Source organism: Muntiacus reevesi, chromosome 2 (assembly GCF_963930625.1).
Source record: "Muntiacus reevesi chromosome 2, mMunRee1.1, whole genome shotgun sequence".
NCBI classification, from domain to species: Eukaryota; Metazoa; Chordata; class Mammalia; order Artiodactyla; family Cervidae; genus Muntiacus; species Muntiacus reevesi.
The window spans coordinates 68,241,261-68,258,425 of record NC_089250.1 but is presented as its reverse complement, the minus strand read 5'-3'; the positions used below and the strand labels follow the sequence as shown (position 1 = coordinate 68,258,425).

General features: G+C 41.7%; 1 protein-coding gene across 7 annotated transcripts in view; it reads left to right on the top strand.

Annotated features, from left to right (window-relative positions):
- CHD6 (chromodomain helicase DNA binding protein 6) overlaps nt 1-17,165 on the top strand; it is a 192,036-nt gene that overhangs the window by 108,590 nt on the left and 66,281 nt on the right. For all 7 annotated transcript variants that reach the window (XM_065922021.1, XM_065922024.1, XM_065922022.1 and 4 more), the window contains 6 exons: nt 922-1,043; nt 2,267-2,510; nt 3,702-3,878; nt 4,479-4,622; nt 7,822-8,077; nt 9,079-9,289. In XM_065922021.1, the coding sequence (XP_065778093.1) occupies nt 922-1,043; nt 2,267-2,510; nt 3,702-3,878; nt 4,479-4,622; nt 7,822-8,077; nt 9,079-9,289 (1,154 nt within the window). The remainder of the gene's footprint in view (nt 1-921; nt 1,044-2,266; nt 2,511-3,701; nt 3,879-4,478; nt 4,623-7,821; nt 8,078-9,078; nt 9,290-17,165) is intronic.

Here is a 17,165-nt window from a genome sequence, read left to right as displayed (position 1 = left end):
GGGGCTCAATTTGTCTAGAAGCAAAATAATCAAGTCTATGTCCAAATAATATAAAACCTAAATAAACAAAATTTTTAGATGGGCAGACTTAATACCTAAAATTTAAAAATTTCTCCAAATTAGAAATTCCAATAGAATTTTAAGGGAATTTGATACTGATTCTACAGTTACACAGAATACTAAGTTAAAAAATAGCCAAGACATTTTTGAAAAACAATTCCCCATCATTTGTAGAGCTGTAGTAATTCAAAAGTGTGATTTTACTGCAGTAAGAGACAGCTTGGTGGAACAGAATGAAGACTTTGGATATAGCTCCCTGGATATATTAGAACTTAATATATGATAAAAAATGGCATTTCACATCAACAGAGATCAGTTACATTTAGAAATTGGTGTTTCATATTGAAAAGTAAAGCAATAAGATTGCTCTTATGTTTATGGTGAATTTAAGAAATTTATAGTTTCGATTATATAGGCTTTTAGCTTTAGAAACTCATCAACAAAATATTTGACCCACTGTACTTTCCTGAGCTGATACCACTGGGACAAATAACAAAAAATTTTATCTATAGAAAACTAAAAACCTTTGTACTGGCTTGTAGGGAAATTAATATGTAAATGGGAGTGATTTCTAAGAGTCTCAGTAAAGCAATATAACACTAAGATTTTAGGTGAATCTGTTTCTCTTCTTCATTAATTGCTTGCAAATTTTATAGAGGTGTTCTTAGTGTAATCTGCTGAAATCTAGAACATACAGGGCCTGCTCGTCAGTCAGAAGATAGCAACTGCAGTTTGCGGGTAGCTCTAGGACAGCGTTGTGAGATTCACCACCTTCCCCCTCACCCCGCTGCATCCCTCTCCATCCCGTGCTCCTGAAACATTGCTCTGTGTATCCTGTGTTCTCTGCCCTCCCTCCCCTAGGAGCGACCCGCTTCAGACTCCTGGCAGAAACTGGAGAAGTCGCGAGAGTATAAGAACAGTAACCAGCTCCGGGAGTACCAGCTGGAGGGGATGAACTGGCTTCTTTTTAACTGGTATAACAGGTGTGGAACCAGAACCAGTCCTGTCTTCAGGGCTGATCTTTCTACCAAACGTTTGTGCCAGGAAGGAGATGGTGGGCTTAGCCTGCATAGAGGGGCACTAGCAGAGTGGTGGAGTGCAATGGAGCCATCAGTTTAGTGGGTGATCTTTGTACATCAGGCGTACCAGGACTTCTGTTTTTCATGTCAGATTTGGTTTGGTTTGGTTTCTCCAACCAGAGAAGAATGATCTTTAGATGTCATCAACATTGTTCTTTTTTTCCTCTGTCAGTCTAACCAGAAGGTTGGGCTCAACCTAGATGAAACAAAACCCCAAAGATCCTTTAAAACTATGTTTTTATCTCCCAAGTCTTTAGCACAAATTGGCTCTAAAGGAGAATGAATCTGGATTCTAGTCCCAGCTCCACTATCTGTGAGCCATGGATGGCCTCGACTTGTCGTTTTCAACTCTGCGCTTTAGTCCCTATCAGAATCTAGATGAAGCAGATGACATCTGAGAAAGATGGGTTAAGATTTTATTAACATTCTAGGGTGCCCCCCCAGCATTGATTTTAAAGGCCACATGGAGTGGAACACATACCAAGCCGGCACTCTGGAGACCTGTGTTCCAACCTTGTCTTTGTCACTCACAGTGGGACTCAGGGCATAATGCACTGAAACACAACAGGTCTGGGGTTGCCCACCTGTGCAAGGATGAGCGAGACTGGACAGGGGCCACACCTGCAGAGATGACTGCTGTGTGCAGTCCGTGATTCTGGGTCACCAAAGAGACCATCGTTTTCACTCTGACACAGAAGTTAGGATGGGGATTAAAAGTCTGTCCTTTGATAACACAGGTGATAGACAATGAGAATCATGTAACTTCTGTTTCTATTTTTGCCTTCGCTTCCACGAAGTTTGTCAGGTAGAGAAACTGGCGTAGGTTTGAGGCATTTTATAATTTTCTCCTTGCAGCACTATTATTTTAATTTTTAGTATTTTTAGTTTCCATTTGAATGGACACGTCTCGTGTATTTTCTCACAAGTTGCAATAGTTCATTTCTGGAAGTAGGCAGGGTATAAATAACAATGGAAACTTGCCTCAGTTGCATCTCTGGAAAATGCTGATAAAACCTCCACTGATGACCTTACAGGTCAAGGTACGCTTCTGTAGTATCTTTTTCGTTGTGACCCACCTCCCCCTCTTTCCGATGTTGACGATGAATGGTCTGTTTCTTACTCTGCAGAAAAAACTGCATTTTGGCCGATGAGATGGGCCTAGGGAAAACCATCCAGTCCATCACGTTCCTTTCAGAAATATTCCTCAGGGGCATCCACGGCCCTTTCCTCATCATCGCCCCACTCTCCACCATCACCAACTGGGAGCGGGAGTTCCGGACGTGGACGGAAATGAATGCCATCGTGTACCACGGCAGCCAGATCAGCAGGCAGATGATCCAGCAGTACGAGATGGTGTACAGAGATGCACAGGTGAGCCCTCCACCCGTCGCAGATATCCGCCGACAGCTCGCCATTGTGATTCACAACAGCCTCTCTACCCCTTGTCTTTCAGGGTTTAATACCCTGCGTGGAATTACTGTTGACTTACTCTGCAGTCACATACTCATTGAGGCAGATGTCTCACTCCTCCCTGGTAACTTCATCTGTGATAAAACACAGAACTGTAGGGCACGCTTTCCACACTGACATACACCAGAGGCTCATTTTTAGGACACCGAAAGCTTGGCTTCTTGCTCGGCTTACCAAGTTGCTTTTACATGCAGAAAATTTTATCTGGATTATGATGTGCTCAGTGAAGAAAGTGAGCAGAGGGATTTGTGAACAAAGGAAGGATCCTCAGTCAGGGAGTTTGGAGAGAGAGGAGGTTAACGGATTTGAGGTTAAAGGATAAAGAGAAAACAAATAGTTAAAAGCACAAGAGGATTTTGTAAGACGTTTTTGTTAAGTATAAGCACTTTGCTCAGTATCCTTGTAGGCTTGTCCTGAGCATTGGTTTTCATAAAGAAGGTAAAAATTAAATGAATGCAGTCACAGGAGAGGCAGGGCTCATAGCACAGTTTTCACAGACAGCAGGAGACACCCAGGAGAAATTTAAGATGTGTTCTAATGTGACTCAGCTCTGCTTTTTAAATGTGGTGGTAGCAGTTAAGACAAACAGGAAGACAAACGTGTGTCCTGCGTGGTAGCACTTGTCCCAGGTGAATTAGGATCGTGACGGTGAATCTGTTCTAGAACCCAAGTTACAAGGTGAAATTAATTCTGCTGAAAACTAGCAAAGAGAGCTTTCTTTGAGCATTCAAGCTCTGCGTGGTTTAGACTGCCTGCTGGCTAGGAACATGTGGATCAACACCCATCAGCTTTCCTCAGTCACGGCAAGTAATGAACAAAAAGCTTCCTTGCTTGGCCTTCCATGCTCTGTCCCGTTTGTGTGGGGGTACATGCTATCTTGCTCTTGTTTCTTTGAATTAACAGGCTCTCTCTCTCTTGTCTAAACAGCTGGTTTGATTCTCCTTTCTCTTCTCAAAGAGGAAGATTGTGCTTATTGGCCTCTCACCTAGGTCCGACCGTCTATCTTGTCACCTTCTCCAATCCAGCTTGTAACCCGGTAGCCGAATTCTCCAGCCACCTGTAAAGCTCTGCCTTTGCTTGTCTCATCCTCAGGGAAACCCCCTGTCAGGCGTCTTCAAGTTCCATGTTGTCATTACAACATTTGAGATGATCCTGGCAGACTGCCCAGAGCTGAAGAAGATTCACTGGAGCTGTGTGATCATCGATGAAGCCCACAGGTTGAAGAACAGGAACTGCAAGCTTCTGGAGGGCCTGAAGCTCATGGCCCTGGTGAGAGTTGGCGTGCTCTTCCTGTAAACACAGGCCCCTCCTGTTCACGGTGGAGGAAGTGTTCTTTAGCCATCTGCATGCAGCTTGCTTGTGCACGGTCTGTTTACCCTAGATTTTCTTCTTGCCCTTTGTAGCTCCGATGGTACCGGAGTCAAATTTTTTTTTTTTATTATGAACCGGATCAGCAATTTGACCTTTGCCACAGATTGACTCCCAGAGGGACCCAGGGGCATCTTAAATACCATGGCATTTGTGACCTGGAAATGTAAGTTGTTTTGGCTTGTTTCCAGGTCCCTGAATGATCTGGTACCAAAGATGATAGCCTTGAACATTACTGCCTTGGCGCAGTGCCCAGTCTGTGGCTAGCAAGCCCTCCAGAATGTGAATGAATGAATGGGTACTTGAATTAACATGGAATTGCTGCTGGACTCAGGGATGTGAAAGGAAGGTTGATCTGTTTATGTTGTCACTCGATGTTGTCATAAAAGCAAAAACAGAATTGCCCCCAAGTTGAGCCCAGGAGGCCCTGTCGTCACTTTCCCACCCAAACCTGCTGTCTTGGCGGCTCAGACCTGTTCCCCATGCTGTGAATCTGTGCAGGAGCATAAGGTGTTGCTCACGGGGACGCCCTTGCAGAATTCGGTGGAGGAGCTCTTCAGTCTGCTCAACTTCCTGGAGCCATCACAGTTCCCTTCAGAGACTGCTTTCTTGGAGGAGTTTGGAGATCTGAAGACAGAGGAACAGGTAAATAGGGGCCCGAAGGATTGGAGGAGACAAGGTGATCGCTACCTTCACCATCAAGGGAAAAACGAAGTCACCGTGGGGACAGGAGTTAGCCAGTTCTCACATCCCTGGTAAAATGAGCATTGCCTTCTTTATTTAATTTATGTGGAGGAGGATCAACTGATCATTAGCAGTTTCTATCCAAACAGTAAATGAATCAGCATCCAAAATGCCTAATCTCCAGCCTCTTGCTTTCCCTAATCTCATGTATAAATAACCTCAGTGATTCTGTTCATCGTCTGCCCTCAGGGCCATGCTTCCCGCCGCCTCTGCTTCCTCCATCCTTCGCCCTTCCTCCTCCTCCACCGGCAGCATGTTTCCAGGCTCATTTTATTGAGTACAGCCAAATACACAGATAGTGAGGAACAGAAGGCAGGCGCACATGAGGGTAGTTGGTAAGTCCAGTTTTGTCCATATCAACTCAGTTTCCCGTTTTCAAAGATGTGGTCCTGAGTCTAGCTCACTGGACTCAAAGCTGTTCCAAAACAAACCAACTTTAATTAATACCTATCTACAGTGGGTAGGAATCTCGACTGGACATTATAGAAATCAGGCAAACAAGCCTAAGGGTCACAAGAGGAGCAGTGAACAGAGCTGAGGACTTTAAAGGCGAGAAAGGTCGCATCTGTTTAGGGCTTAGGAACAACTGCATGGAGCGAGTACAATTTGAGAATAAGCTTTAAAGGGTGGCTCAAACTTCCCTGGTAGCTTAGATGGTGATGCGTCTGCCTGCAATGTGGGAAACCCAGGTTCGATCCCTGGGTCGGGAAGATCCCCTGGAGAAGGAAATGGCAACCCACTCCAGTGTTCTTGCCTGAAAAATCCCATGGACCGAGGCTCCTGGTAGGCTACAGTCCATGGGGTCGCAAAGAGTCGGACACGACTGAGCAACTTCACTTTGACTTTTCAGGTTTTCATTAGGCAGAGAGAGAGGTGGTAATGACTGCTTTGCATGGGGGAAAAAAGCAACCAGCAGCAGCCATGGAATTTATTCAGTGGTAGGGGTCATCTGGCTCAACTGGGGATGAACTGTGGAATATGAAGCCGGAGGAGTTTAGTATTATATTGTGGGAACATCTTGAAAGACAGGTTGAAGGATTTGGTGGGCATTAGAGAAGCAACACAAGGCTTTGATCACAGGAACGACACAATTAGTTCTGCTAAATTAGCCTAGCAATCGCGCGAGAGTGGGTTGGGACAGAGAATTTGGGAATGGAGAAGGTTTGGGAATTTCACTAACAGATGTCAAGAGTACACGCTGTGGTTCCAATCTGTTTGTTTCTACTTCCGAGACGAGTCAGACTTTGAGAGCTGTGAGTAATCAAACTTCATTCCCCTTCTCGACGTTTGCAGTGTCTGTTGCTCTTTGCAAAGCCAACTCCAGCCCTGTCTCCATTTTTGGACCATTAGAAATGCTTCCTCTTCTCCCATTGCACTTATTTTGTGGTATGCATTTTCTCTTCTTCCTAGACAATGACCTCCTTGAGGACAAGGCCCACATCTCCTCCCAAGTTGTGTTTGTTGTATTGACCAGCACAATGTCTGGCATATAGTATACTCTAAATGATTCAAGGTACGAACCAAGTGAAGGGCAAACGCTGAACCCAGCATGTGGCAGACTTGGCATTTGTCCCTGTCTTTTAACAAGTCCCTAGATGTGTCTTTCCTCTTTGGGTTCTTACATAGTAATTCCTTATCCCTGTGGGGGATTATATACCTAAATTCTGTGGTTGCTAAAGTGAAGCGTTCATTAAATGGATTAGATGGAAGATTGGGGTTTGTTAGGAAAAAGCCACAAAAATGGCCTCAAATATCTATATATCTTAAATCCCAGTAAATAGAAGTTTTAGAAAGCATCTGGTTACAAAGTAAAGCCTATTCCTTGTTGTTTAAAACCTGTTCCAGTAACTTCTTTAAATCAAACTCTCTAGAAATCACTTTATTTCAGCAGGAAGTATTGGTACAACCCACAGCTTATTTGTGCAGAATCTACCCTTTTGAAATTTTTGAACAGCTCTTTATAACTTGATCTTTTGCACTTTCCTCTTACTTTCCCACCAGCATTAATCTTACTGGTCTCAGGTTTTAGCTCAGGGTTAACTCAGGTACTTTGACTTTGAATCCTGTCTCTGCCCTCTTCTTGGGAGAGTGAGCAAGTCATCCTGCCAGTGCAGTCAAGCACATAGAGATCTGCTGCCCAGGCCTGGGCTGTTAGGGCAAGAACACACAAATCACAGCAAAGAAGACTATCAGGCTCAAAGTGCCCCTGAGACAACAGCTTGCCTGATGGAGCGGGAGGTGTCACCTTACCGCATTCCCTGTATATGCCACTACCCCCAAACTTGTTGGATGCTTTTATTTAGATATGGGAGGAATCCATTTCCAGATTGCCTCTGCTTTTTTTTTTTTTAATTGAGACGTAAATGACATACAACACTGTATTAGTTTCTGATGTGTTTTGTAACAATTCAATGTGTGTAGTAAAGTGATACAGTAGTATGTAGCAAAGTGATCACAGCAATAAATCTAGTTGCCTCCCCATACATATGTAAATTTTATTCTAGTGATGAGAAGTCTTAAGATTTAGCAACTTTCAAATATACAATATGGTATTACTAACTGTAGTCACTTTGCTGTCTGTTACATCCCCGGAACTTACTCCTTTTATAACTGGCAGTGTGTACCTTTTGACCACCTTCATCCATTTGACCCACCCCCAGATTCCCTCTGCTGCTTACTCTGTTCTTTCAGCATATACATCTTCCCCTTGTAATATATCACTTGTGCCTCCTAACATGGCTGAAAATATTCCTCAGGCAATTGCTCCATACAAGTGCATGTCAGAGAGAGAGGTTTGTTTTCTCCATCCTGGAGAAGAGGTCCTGTCTTTTTGTATCTCTCTCCCTTTATATCTTATAAGGTTCCCACATGAGTTCTCAGTAATTGCTTGCGAATCAAAACCAGATCCCTATTTTCCTTTCAGTCCTCCTGTAAGCTCCTCCTGTTCAGGCATCAGGCTTGACCTTACATTTAATTTAGTCAGCTGCCACAGTTCTATGATGAGATGCTCAAGAGACTGTAGCAAAGGTTGGAATTAACCCCAGTAACCATTACTGAATGGGGATCCAGGCAGGTAAACAGGTCTCATTTCCCTGACCAGGTGAAGAAACTGCAGTCTCTCCTCAAACCTATGATGCTTCGGCGGCTGAAAGATGATGTGGAAAAGAACCTCGCTCCCAAGCAAGAGACGATCATCGAAGTAGAGCTGACCAATATCCAGAAAAAGTACTACCGTGCCATCCTGGAGAAGAACTTTTCCTTCCTAACCAAGGGGGCCAACCAGCACAACATGCCCAATCTCATCAACACCATGATGGAGCTGAGGAAGTGCTGCAACCACCCCTACCTGATCAACGGTGAGCAGGGGACACGGGGAGGCCTTTCCATCTTACATATCAAGTTCCCATGAAATACTAGGGTGTGAATTCTGACCTTTTACTGAGTATTAAACTGAGGTTCAAATAGGTCAGTGGATCTACATCAGTGATCTGACCAGTGAGTACACAGAGCCCCGTTTTGAACCAGTTCTCTGCCCATCAGAAGACAGATCACGAGTCTACCTGCTGTCCTTTGTGGGCCTGCAGTGTGGCCCACACTTCCCACTTGGGAGATCTCTTACTTTGTTGAAAAAGTGATCATGGCACAGTGAGATTAAAACTCTCTGCAGATTAATTAGCAATTAACTGTACTGTATAGAGAACATGTTGGAAGCTTTTTTTTTTTTTTTTAATAAAACTTTCTGCTGAAATTTTAAATCCAAACATGGCTTGCCAATGACTAGTGTTTATGTCCAAGAGGTATGTCTTTTTGTCCACTTTTAAAATTTTTCTTTATTTAGGCTGTGCTTTGTTGCAGCACACAGACTTTCTCTAGTTCGGGTACTCGGGGTCTTCTCTTATTGTGGACGTGGGCTCAGTAGTTGCATCACGTGGGCCTGCCTAGTTGCGGTGTGCGAGCTTAGTTGCCCAACAACATGTGGGGCCAGGGGTCAAACCCACGTCCCCTACACTGGACGGTGGATTCTCAGCCACTGGATCACCAGGGAAGTTCCTTTTTGTCAACTTTATGTGAAGGTTTATTTACTTGCCTGCGTCAGCTTGGTATTTCACATCCTTTCTCTAGCTGGTCAGCCTCCCAGGAGAGCAAGTCACCTGCGTTCTCTGCAGGACAGGCATGCCCCGACCGTAGAGCCCTCGGTTGAGGGCACGGACCAGGGACGCCTACACCGCACTGCCTCTCCGGGCTGTTGGTTTGGGACTTAAGAGTTCATTCCATTTCTTCTAGGCTCTGTCAAACAGAAAGTCGCCTTTGCCCATAGAGTTTGTTCAAAAAATACTTTTGTTGCATCCTTTTTCAGGGGCAGAGGAGAAAATTCTGGAAGACTTCCGAAAAACCCACAGCCCCGATGCCCCGGACTTTCAGCTGCAGGCCATGATCCAGGCCGCAGGGAAGCTGGTGCTGATTGATAAACTGCTCCCTAAGCTGATCGCTGGTGGCCACAAAGTGCTCATCTTCTCACAGATGGTGCGCTGTCTCGACATCCTGGAGGATTATCTCATCCAGAGAAGGTGAGCCTCGTGTCAAAGCTGGGCATCAGGTGCTACAGGCAGTTCCTTTTCTTTGATGCCTTTTTGCTTCATTCAGAAATTATGTTTTAACAACAAAAAAGCATTAGAAAATAGAGAAAAGGAACCTTCTCTTAAAAGATCGGCTGACATTCAGAGTTGAATCTTAGGACCAGGTTTAAGTGTCTTGAGAGTGAATTTCCTTTGATAGGAGACCTTGCTTTGCTTAAAAAATAAACTTTGCATATTTATTTATATTCTCTTAAGAAACAGTTCACATAGCGTTACAGAAGGCTAAGAAAATAATATATTTACTCCCCCCAACCTCACTCCCGTCCCGTGATGAGAAAAATAAACCCTGGAAAGCATCACTATATCAAGTTGCTAAAAGAGCACAAGCTGACAGTTGAACTTAGGGATGCTTTATGTTTTTTCTCAGCAAACCCTCTAAGGTTTTATGATACACTAGCTGTGGCATCCCAGTTTATTTTCTTGTTTGTATTCCTGTAATTCCTTGAACCTAGGTTCCATTACTCATGCAGGTGAAAAGCCTGGGGTATCATGTGGGTTGCTTGGGCTCTGTGAGGGTACTACATTTGTTACATTACACCATACCAATCCATTTCCAGTATTGGGATCCACCAACAATCTGAAGATGGCAAATGGATTTTTAAAATTTATTCTTAATGTTAAAAGACTTCTCAAGATCTTAGAAACTATTAGCTAAGGCATTGGTAGGTTTAGAGTCCGTCTTTGTTTTTATGTAGTCCTCATGGCAAATCCCAGTTGTATTACATGTTCTGATCTTTGAAGATCTGTTTCTCCTTATAACATAGGAGAATTTATAGGGAAAGTATTAAAGGAAACGACCAACTTAACTATGGGTTATGCTCACATTTAACATTACATAAATAATTCTCTGAAATCAGATTAGGCACTAAAAGAATTTCTCAGGCTGCTGTAGTGGAGATCTTTATGTAAAGAATTCTTGAGACTTGCATTATTTTTTTTCTTTGAGGAATATATCAAAACTAGAAAGCAGTTTTGTATTTAATAATTCACTCTAGATGAATTGCCAGAATAGTTGCTTCTTATATAATTATCTTATCAAAATATATACAACTACTAGTTTGAAGATGTTTTAAAGAGATTCCCCCCAAATGAATAACAGTATAATTAACAGACTTTTGCCAAGTACGGATGTTTTTATTTAGCTCCTTTATCACTTAATGCTCATTTTGTTTTAAAATTACCTAAGTATTATAGTTGCTCTTGAAAATAGTGACACTTTTTAATACCATCCCCAGCTCAAAACTCCATTCATACTTGGGCATTTATCTTCTTAGTCTTTTTTCTTTGTGCCTACATATATTTAGTTTTGTTGTTGATTTGCTTGAATTGGGATCATATGCTACATTCTGCTTTGTAACTCACCTTTTTATTTGATATAGAGTTTTTTGCTTTACATTTCTACAACATAGTTTTGTTGATTTGATTGATATTCTCTTATTTAGGTTGTTTCCAATTTTTCAACATTTTTAGGAACTCTGAATATCATTTTGTGGTCACTGTGAATGTTGCCAGTTATTTCTTTGGGATAAATTCTGATGTACATTTTTAAAAGCATTGAATACATATTTCCAAAACACCCTCTAGAAAGACACTTTTATCTCCCTTTTCTTGGTGTCTGAGAATGCTCTTTTCTTCCTCATACTCTCAATCAATCCTGTTTTTGCCTTTTAGTCTCTGCTAATTCAATAAGCCAAAATTATGGTCTCCTGTTCTAATCTGTGCTTATTATTATGAATGAGAGTGAATATATTTTATGTTTAGTAGCTGTTTATATTTCTTTTCTGTGCATTGCTTATTCATGTTCTCCCATTTTCTGTTACTCTTTGCCTTTTTGTTTATTAATTTATAAGAATTGCTTGTTAAGAATATGGTGCAAATGCTTCCCCAGTGTTGCTTTTGACTTTTTCTTTATGGCTGTGGGTTTTTGTTTATTTATTTTATTCTCAGAAATTTTAAATTTTATAATAAATCTCCCAGTCTTGCAACAGCTTTAAATAAACTTAAGTGCTTATTTATGCTTAAATTAATATATTTAAAAACACTTCCCCCACCTCTCAGCTGTATCATATAAACAGTCTGAAGTTTTTTTCTTTTCATTTTTTTATGGTTTTTTCTTTTCACTATTTTGTGGTTTTTTCATCCCAACTCTGTACCCAGCAGGGACTTCTGGCCTTAATACCACCATTACTTTTCTCTTCTTAATTTAGTTCTTTGTTTTCATCAAAGTTATACATGCACATAATTTGACAAGGCAAATTATTCTTTTAGACATAAGAAAAATAGCATTTCCTGATACCACCACATACCCCCAGCTTCCCCCCACCTGAAGCTTTTAAACTCCTTATGCGCTTTCTTTTGGTGTTTATAGCTGTAGCTCTAAACAATGTTGTAATTTCTTTTTTTTTTTTTTTTTTCAGTTTTAAATATTGTCTGTTCTCATTATGGAAGATGAATATTTCCTTTCTTTCACTGCCCCTCATAATTACCACCTCTGTGCCTACTGTCCTCCCATCTTCCCAACCTGCCATGCAATACTTTGGGTTGAATTAATATTTAGGGTTTGTCACAACTTATGTAAATAATGTGTTACAGCTCAGCCACATAGTATGCTGCTTACCGTTTCTTTCTTGCATGATTTTTATTTTTCCTGAAGCTGTAAATTGTTTTTTTAATTCAGTGTGAAGTTTTAAATATATGCATTATAATTCAGCTCCAGGATTTACTGTGGCCATCTGAATCTCTGTTATATGCAGCCACATCAGCTTCCTGTCTGAGCCATCTCTCCCGGGACCTTTAGTCTCTTCCTCTCCACCCAGTTACTCCTCCGCCTGGTGCTCAGTCACCATCTGTGATCTCCCTTCCTTCAGCACGCTGACAGCTTTCTTTTCCTTTCCTCTTGAATCTAACCTTACTGGTGGATCCTGTGTACCTCTTCTGAGAGCTTCTGCGAAGGGCTGAATGATAGGTGGGTTTTGAGACTTTGCCAGAATGTTTACTCCCCCCGTTGAGCAATTGTTTGGCTGAGTTGGAGACAGTAGATTAGAAATAATTTTCCCACAGAGTTTTGAAGGTGTTAGTCCATTGTCTTCTAGTTTCCAGGATTGTCTAGAAGTTCAAAGCCTTTCCAGTTCTTGGTCTGTATATGTGACATGATTTTTTCTGTTCAGCAGCTTTGATCTGTCCTCTGTCCCCGTGCTATGACATTTGACAGTGAATTGGGTTTTGTATGGCATCTGTTGAACTGGATGTATTGTAGGTCTTTGCCATGGCAGATTATACTCTGTCAATTCTAGGGGGTGTTTTCTTGCATTTTATCTTTCATTACTTCTTTCTGGCCTGCTTTCAATTTGTGGAACTTTTGCTATTCATATGTCAGACCTTCTGGACTGATCACCTAATTTTCTGTTTTCTCTACTTTTCCATCTCATTTTATTTCGCTGTACCTCTGGTTTTGTTGTTCAGTCACTCAGGCGTACCTGACTCTTTGTGACCCCATGGACTGCAGCACGCCAGGCTTCCCTGTCCTTCACCATCTCCTTCTGGTAGAATACCTTTAATTTCTGAGTTTTCTTCTATAATTTTTCAGTTTTTATAGCACTCATCTGGTTATTGCATAGGCTCGGTGTCTTGTCTTTCTGAGATTAATGATGATAGATTTTTATTTTTCATTCTTCCTACAGTGTCTGTTTCCTCAAGTCAAATTTTTTTCTTTTTGTTTGTTGATGTCTCTGTCTTTCATATTAGAATTCTGGGTTGGCTTTTTTTTTCTCCCTCTTTTCAGCGCTTTGAAGAACTATTCCATTGTGTTCTCACCCCCATGGTTTCTGATGAGTTTTGCATTCATTTAAGTAGCTGTTCCCCCTTATATACTGTGTTTTTTCACTCTACTAAGATTTTATTTTCAATTTTCAGTTTGTGGCAGCTTGACTATAATGTATGGATTTCATCCTGTGCAGAGTTCACTGACCTCCTTAAATCCATAAACAGATCTTTCACCAAATTTAGGAAAATTTTGGTCAGTATTTCTTTGATTTCTTTTTTTTTTTTTTTTCCTTTTGCACTATTTTTATGTTTCTCTGTGAGATTCCAATTACCTGTGTATTTGACCCTTAAGTCCCTAGGCTCTGTTCTTTTTTTTTTTCTTTTTCTAGTCCTTTTTCTCTCTCTCCTTTTGTTTTGAATTGTCTGTCTTCAAGTTCACTGACTCTTTTTGTCTGTCTTTTCCATCATGCTCATTATGCCATTGCTTTCTTTATATTAGAGATTGTATTTTAGTTCTGAGATTTCCATTTGTTTCTTAGTGTGATGTTTTGTTTCTCTGCTCTCATTTCCTATCTTTACACTCATCATGTACATGGTCTTCACTGAGCATGATTATAAGAGCTGCTTTAAAGTTCTTGTCTGAGCATCAGAACATCTCAGGTTTGACATCTGTTGTCTGTTCCTTTGAGAATGGGTCGCGTTTCCCCTGGACATTGTGAACATTTTTGTTATGGAGATACGGGATTCTGTTACATTGCTGTGAGGTGTTGATGGTTTCTATTTGGAGGCAGTTAAGTAGGTGAGTCTCAAAGTGCAAAGGCTGTTGGCGTCTGGCAGGTCTAGTCTCAGCTCAGACTGCTTTCAGCTTGCCCCAAGCGTGTGTGCATCAGAGGTCAGCCAGACCCTTAGGCAGAGTTTATACCCAGAGTTTAGGGTTTGCCATCTCTGTCCCTTCTGGAGGTCCCCTCTCACCCGCTGGCAGTCCTAGCTGCCCCAGACTGCTTTCCTTGGTGCCTCTGGCCAGAAAGACAGTAGCTTCTCATCAAGATTTGTAGCTGTCCTGCACCTTTGCCATAACTCCTGCTTCCCCCATGGCCAAAACAACAGATTCCTGTTGTTTCCCCAAATGTGCTTGCTTTCCTTAACTCTCAGGTAGGTTTTTCTGTTTACTTGTTTTGTTTCTGTATTTTGCCAGGATCTCGCGGTTGTTTACTGGAGGTTTGGTGTGTTAGGAACTTGCCCCTGCACAGCAGAAGCAAAGCCTCTGTGTTTCAGGTCAGAGGCTTTCCTCAGATGTCTGGTTTGACTGCCAGATGGTAGGCAGCATCCAGAGATTAGAAGCTCTGGGCATGTGGGCCAGCGTGTTGGCTACCTTACTGTCCATCTGTAAACACTGTCCATCTAGCTGGACCGTTTCATCCAGGAGCCTCCAGGGTCAGTGCTTTGGGATGCTTTTCTTCCTCTCTCCTGCCCAAAGGGTGGGAACTTAGTTGGACTTGGAGCTGACTTGTGGGGAAGGGATGGAGAGAGGTAGGGAAGTCTCAATATCTCCTTCTTTCCTTCCTCCCTTTTTCAGTATAACACCTCTGCCTTTTACTGGGTGGTATTTCCTAGGTAGAGAAAGCTGCAGATCTTTTTTCACTCTCAAGGCTGAGGTGGGTGATCTGTAGGCTAGTAGATACTTCAGCAAATATTCAACTAGTTAGTTCTCTTATGTTTAGACTCTTTGTATCCCCACTTTCAGGGGTACCTAGTGCCACCAATGCCTGATCCCTTTGGATATTCTACCAGGTTGAATTAGGTTATTTCTCACCTAGGATTCTGCTTTCTTTGAATCAGTTATCACTTGATTTCATTTTCCAACTTCCAGAATTTATTTGTAGCTTCTTGTGTTCTATTTGTAGGTTTATTTGGGGGAGAGTATTATTATGCATTAAAAAAAATCCCTGTACTTATCATTTTAGACATTTGAGGAGGTAAAAGAGTTAAATGTGTATGTTAATTCACAATCTTTAATTGAATTTCTTTGATTTATTTTTTTTACATTTCAGTCTTCAGTTCTTCTACAGTTTTGGTAAATGATATTAATGGGGTGGGGTCTAATTTAATTTATTTCCAAAGATGTCTGATTTTCTATTTACTAAGTAGTGCATCTTTTCCTCATTTATATAAGACACTATCCATAAAACACTGAGATATTATATATGTTGGGTGTAATATGTAACCTTTCTATTCTTTTGATCAGTATTTCTATTGCTTTGCAATATTATTATTTGCAATATTAATATTTGCAAATTAATATTTTTAATATTATTGCAGATTGACTTCAGGCTTATTCTTTTTTAATGTATTTACTACTCCAGTTCTGACTACCAAAAAGATTATACATTTACATATCTGTATTTGTCAATGTATAGCTATATCCATTTGTTGAGATTTTGATCAGCTCTTACACATGTTGTAGGGTAGGACTGACATCTTTGCATCATTGGAGAACATGATATTCACTGCAGTCACTCAGGTCTTTGTATACACCGTTGATTCGGTAAATGTTTATAAGGAACCAGCCTTGTGCTGGGACCTCTGTAGGTGTTAGGGACTTGGTGACCAAACCAACATGACCCCTAGTGTCATGTTGCCAAGTCCCACATATTTCTATTTAGATTAGTTGTAAGAATTTTATATGTTTATGGCAGTCATGAATGGTTGTGTTTTGTTTTTATTTTTTTTTCCCCCAGTCTTTATTTTTTCCAGCTGGGTTATTGCTGGGAGACGAGATTGTTCATTTCCCTTCAGGCCTTCTGAGGTCAGCATTTCCTGTTGTGCCAAAAACGTGTCTTTTCCCCCGTCCCTCCCTCCCAAGCACACAGAGGTTTTCCAGAGTGCCACCTGCTTCTCGTTGATGTTTGACAGTGACTCAGAATTACCGTTTGATGAACCACATCAACTCCTAGGGATTTCATTCAGAATGCAGTTGACACAGAGGGTTAACTGCTATACCAGTGTTTGGTGTGGAAAATTTTATAATGTCTATAATTTCCTCATTCAGACTTACTAGCCCTCAAGATTTTCTTTGTTCCTGAGCCTCGTCACCATGCCAGCTGTCAGCGTGGTTTTGTTCCTGTTTAATTCTCTGCCATACTCGTACGGGATGCAGGCAAGAGTCAAAGGATCTGGCTCAGAAGTCAGGGGAGTGAGGACCGATTTAATTGAACCCTCAAATCACTGAATTTTTACTGCAGTTTTGTGTTCTTTGAGCACACTCCCTCAAAACCGAGTAAGTGATAGAAATGAGAAGTAATGTTCCACTCATCCTGGACAATTTCTAAAGCTATGTTCTATCCTCTCTGGCCAAAACACTATCTAATTTTGTGGGAATTTTTTCCCCTAGGTGATTGCCGAGCCATATCATCACTGTTTATTGGTTTCTCCACCTCCTTGATACAGTGCTCGTTCCCTGCCTCACTCACATCCTCGGGCATCTGGCTCCTGTCTGATGCTTTAGGGGTGTCTTGTCAAAGAACATCGAGTCCTCTGTGCCTGCAGCACTAATTGTTCACACGTGTGACGGTGGGGCGCTGGCAGCCATTGTTTAATTGAATCTCAGCCCTGCCTTCTGACTCCGAGTACTGTGCTTCTTCCACTGCCCAGTACATCACATACGCAGCCACACGTAGGAGCAGCTCGGTGCAGGTCCTCAGGGCATCGGTTCACAGAGTCAGTTCCATGTCTGAGCTTCTGTTCTCACCTTCTGACAGAGTTAACTGGTTTCCAGAGTCACTGCTTTATCTTTAATTTTCTCTTCTAAGTTTTTAGGGAAATTTTTCTGCTGCATTGACACGTAGGGTACATTACGAAAGCCATATAGCAAACTGACTAAGAGGGTGGACTCTGAGTCAGCTGGATCTCACTTACCGGCTAGGTGGCTGAGCAAGTTATTTCATTTGTGAGGGTCATTTTGTCTTTTGGGGTGTCTTTTGGAGGTTTTTTGTTTGTTTTTGATGTTTTCTCAAATGTAAAATGGGAAACTACCTCATGGGATTAT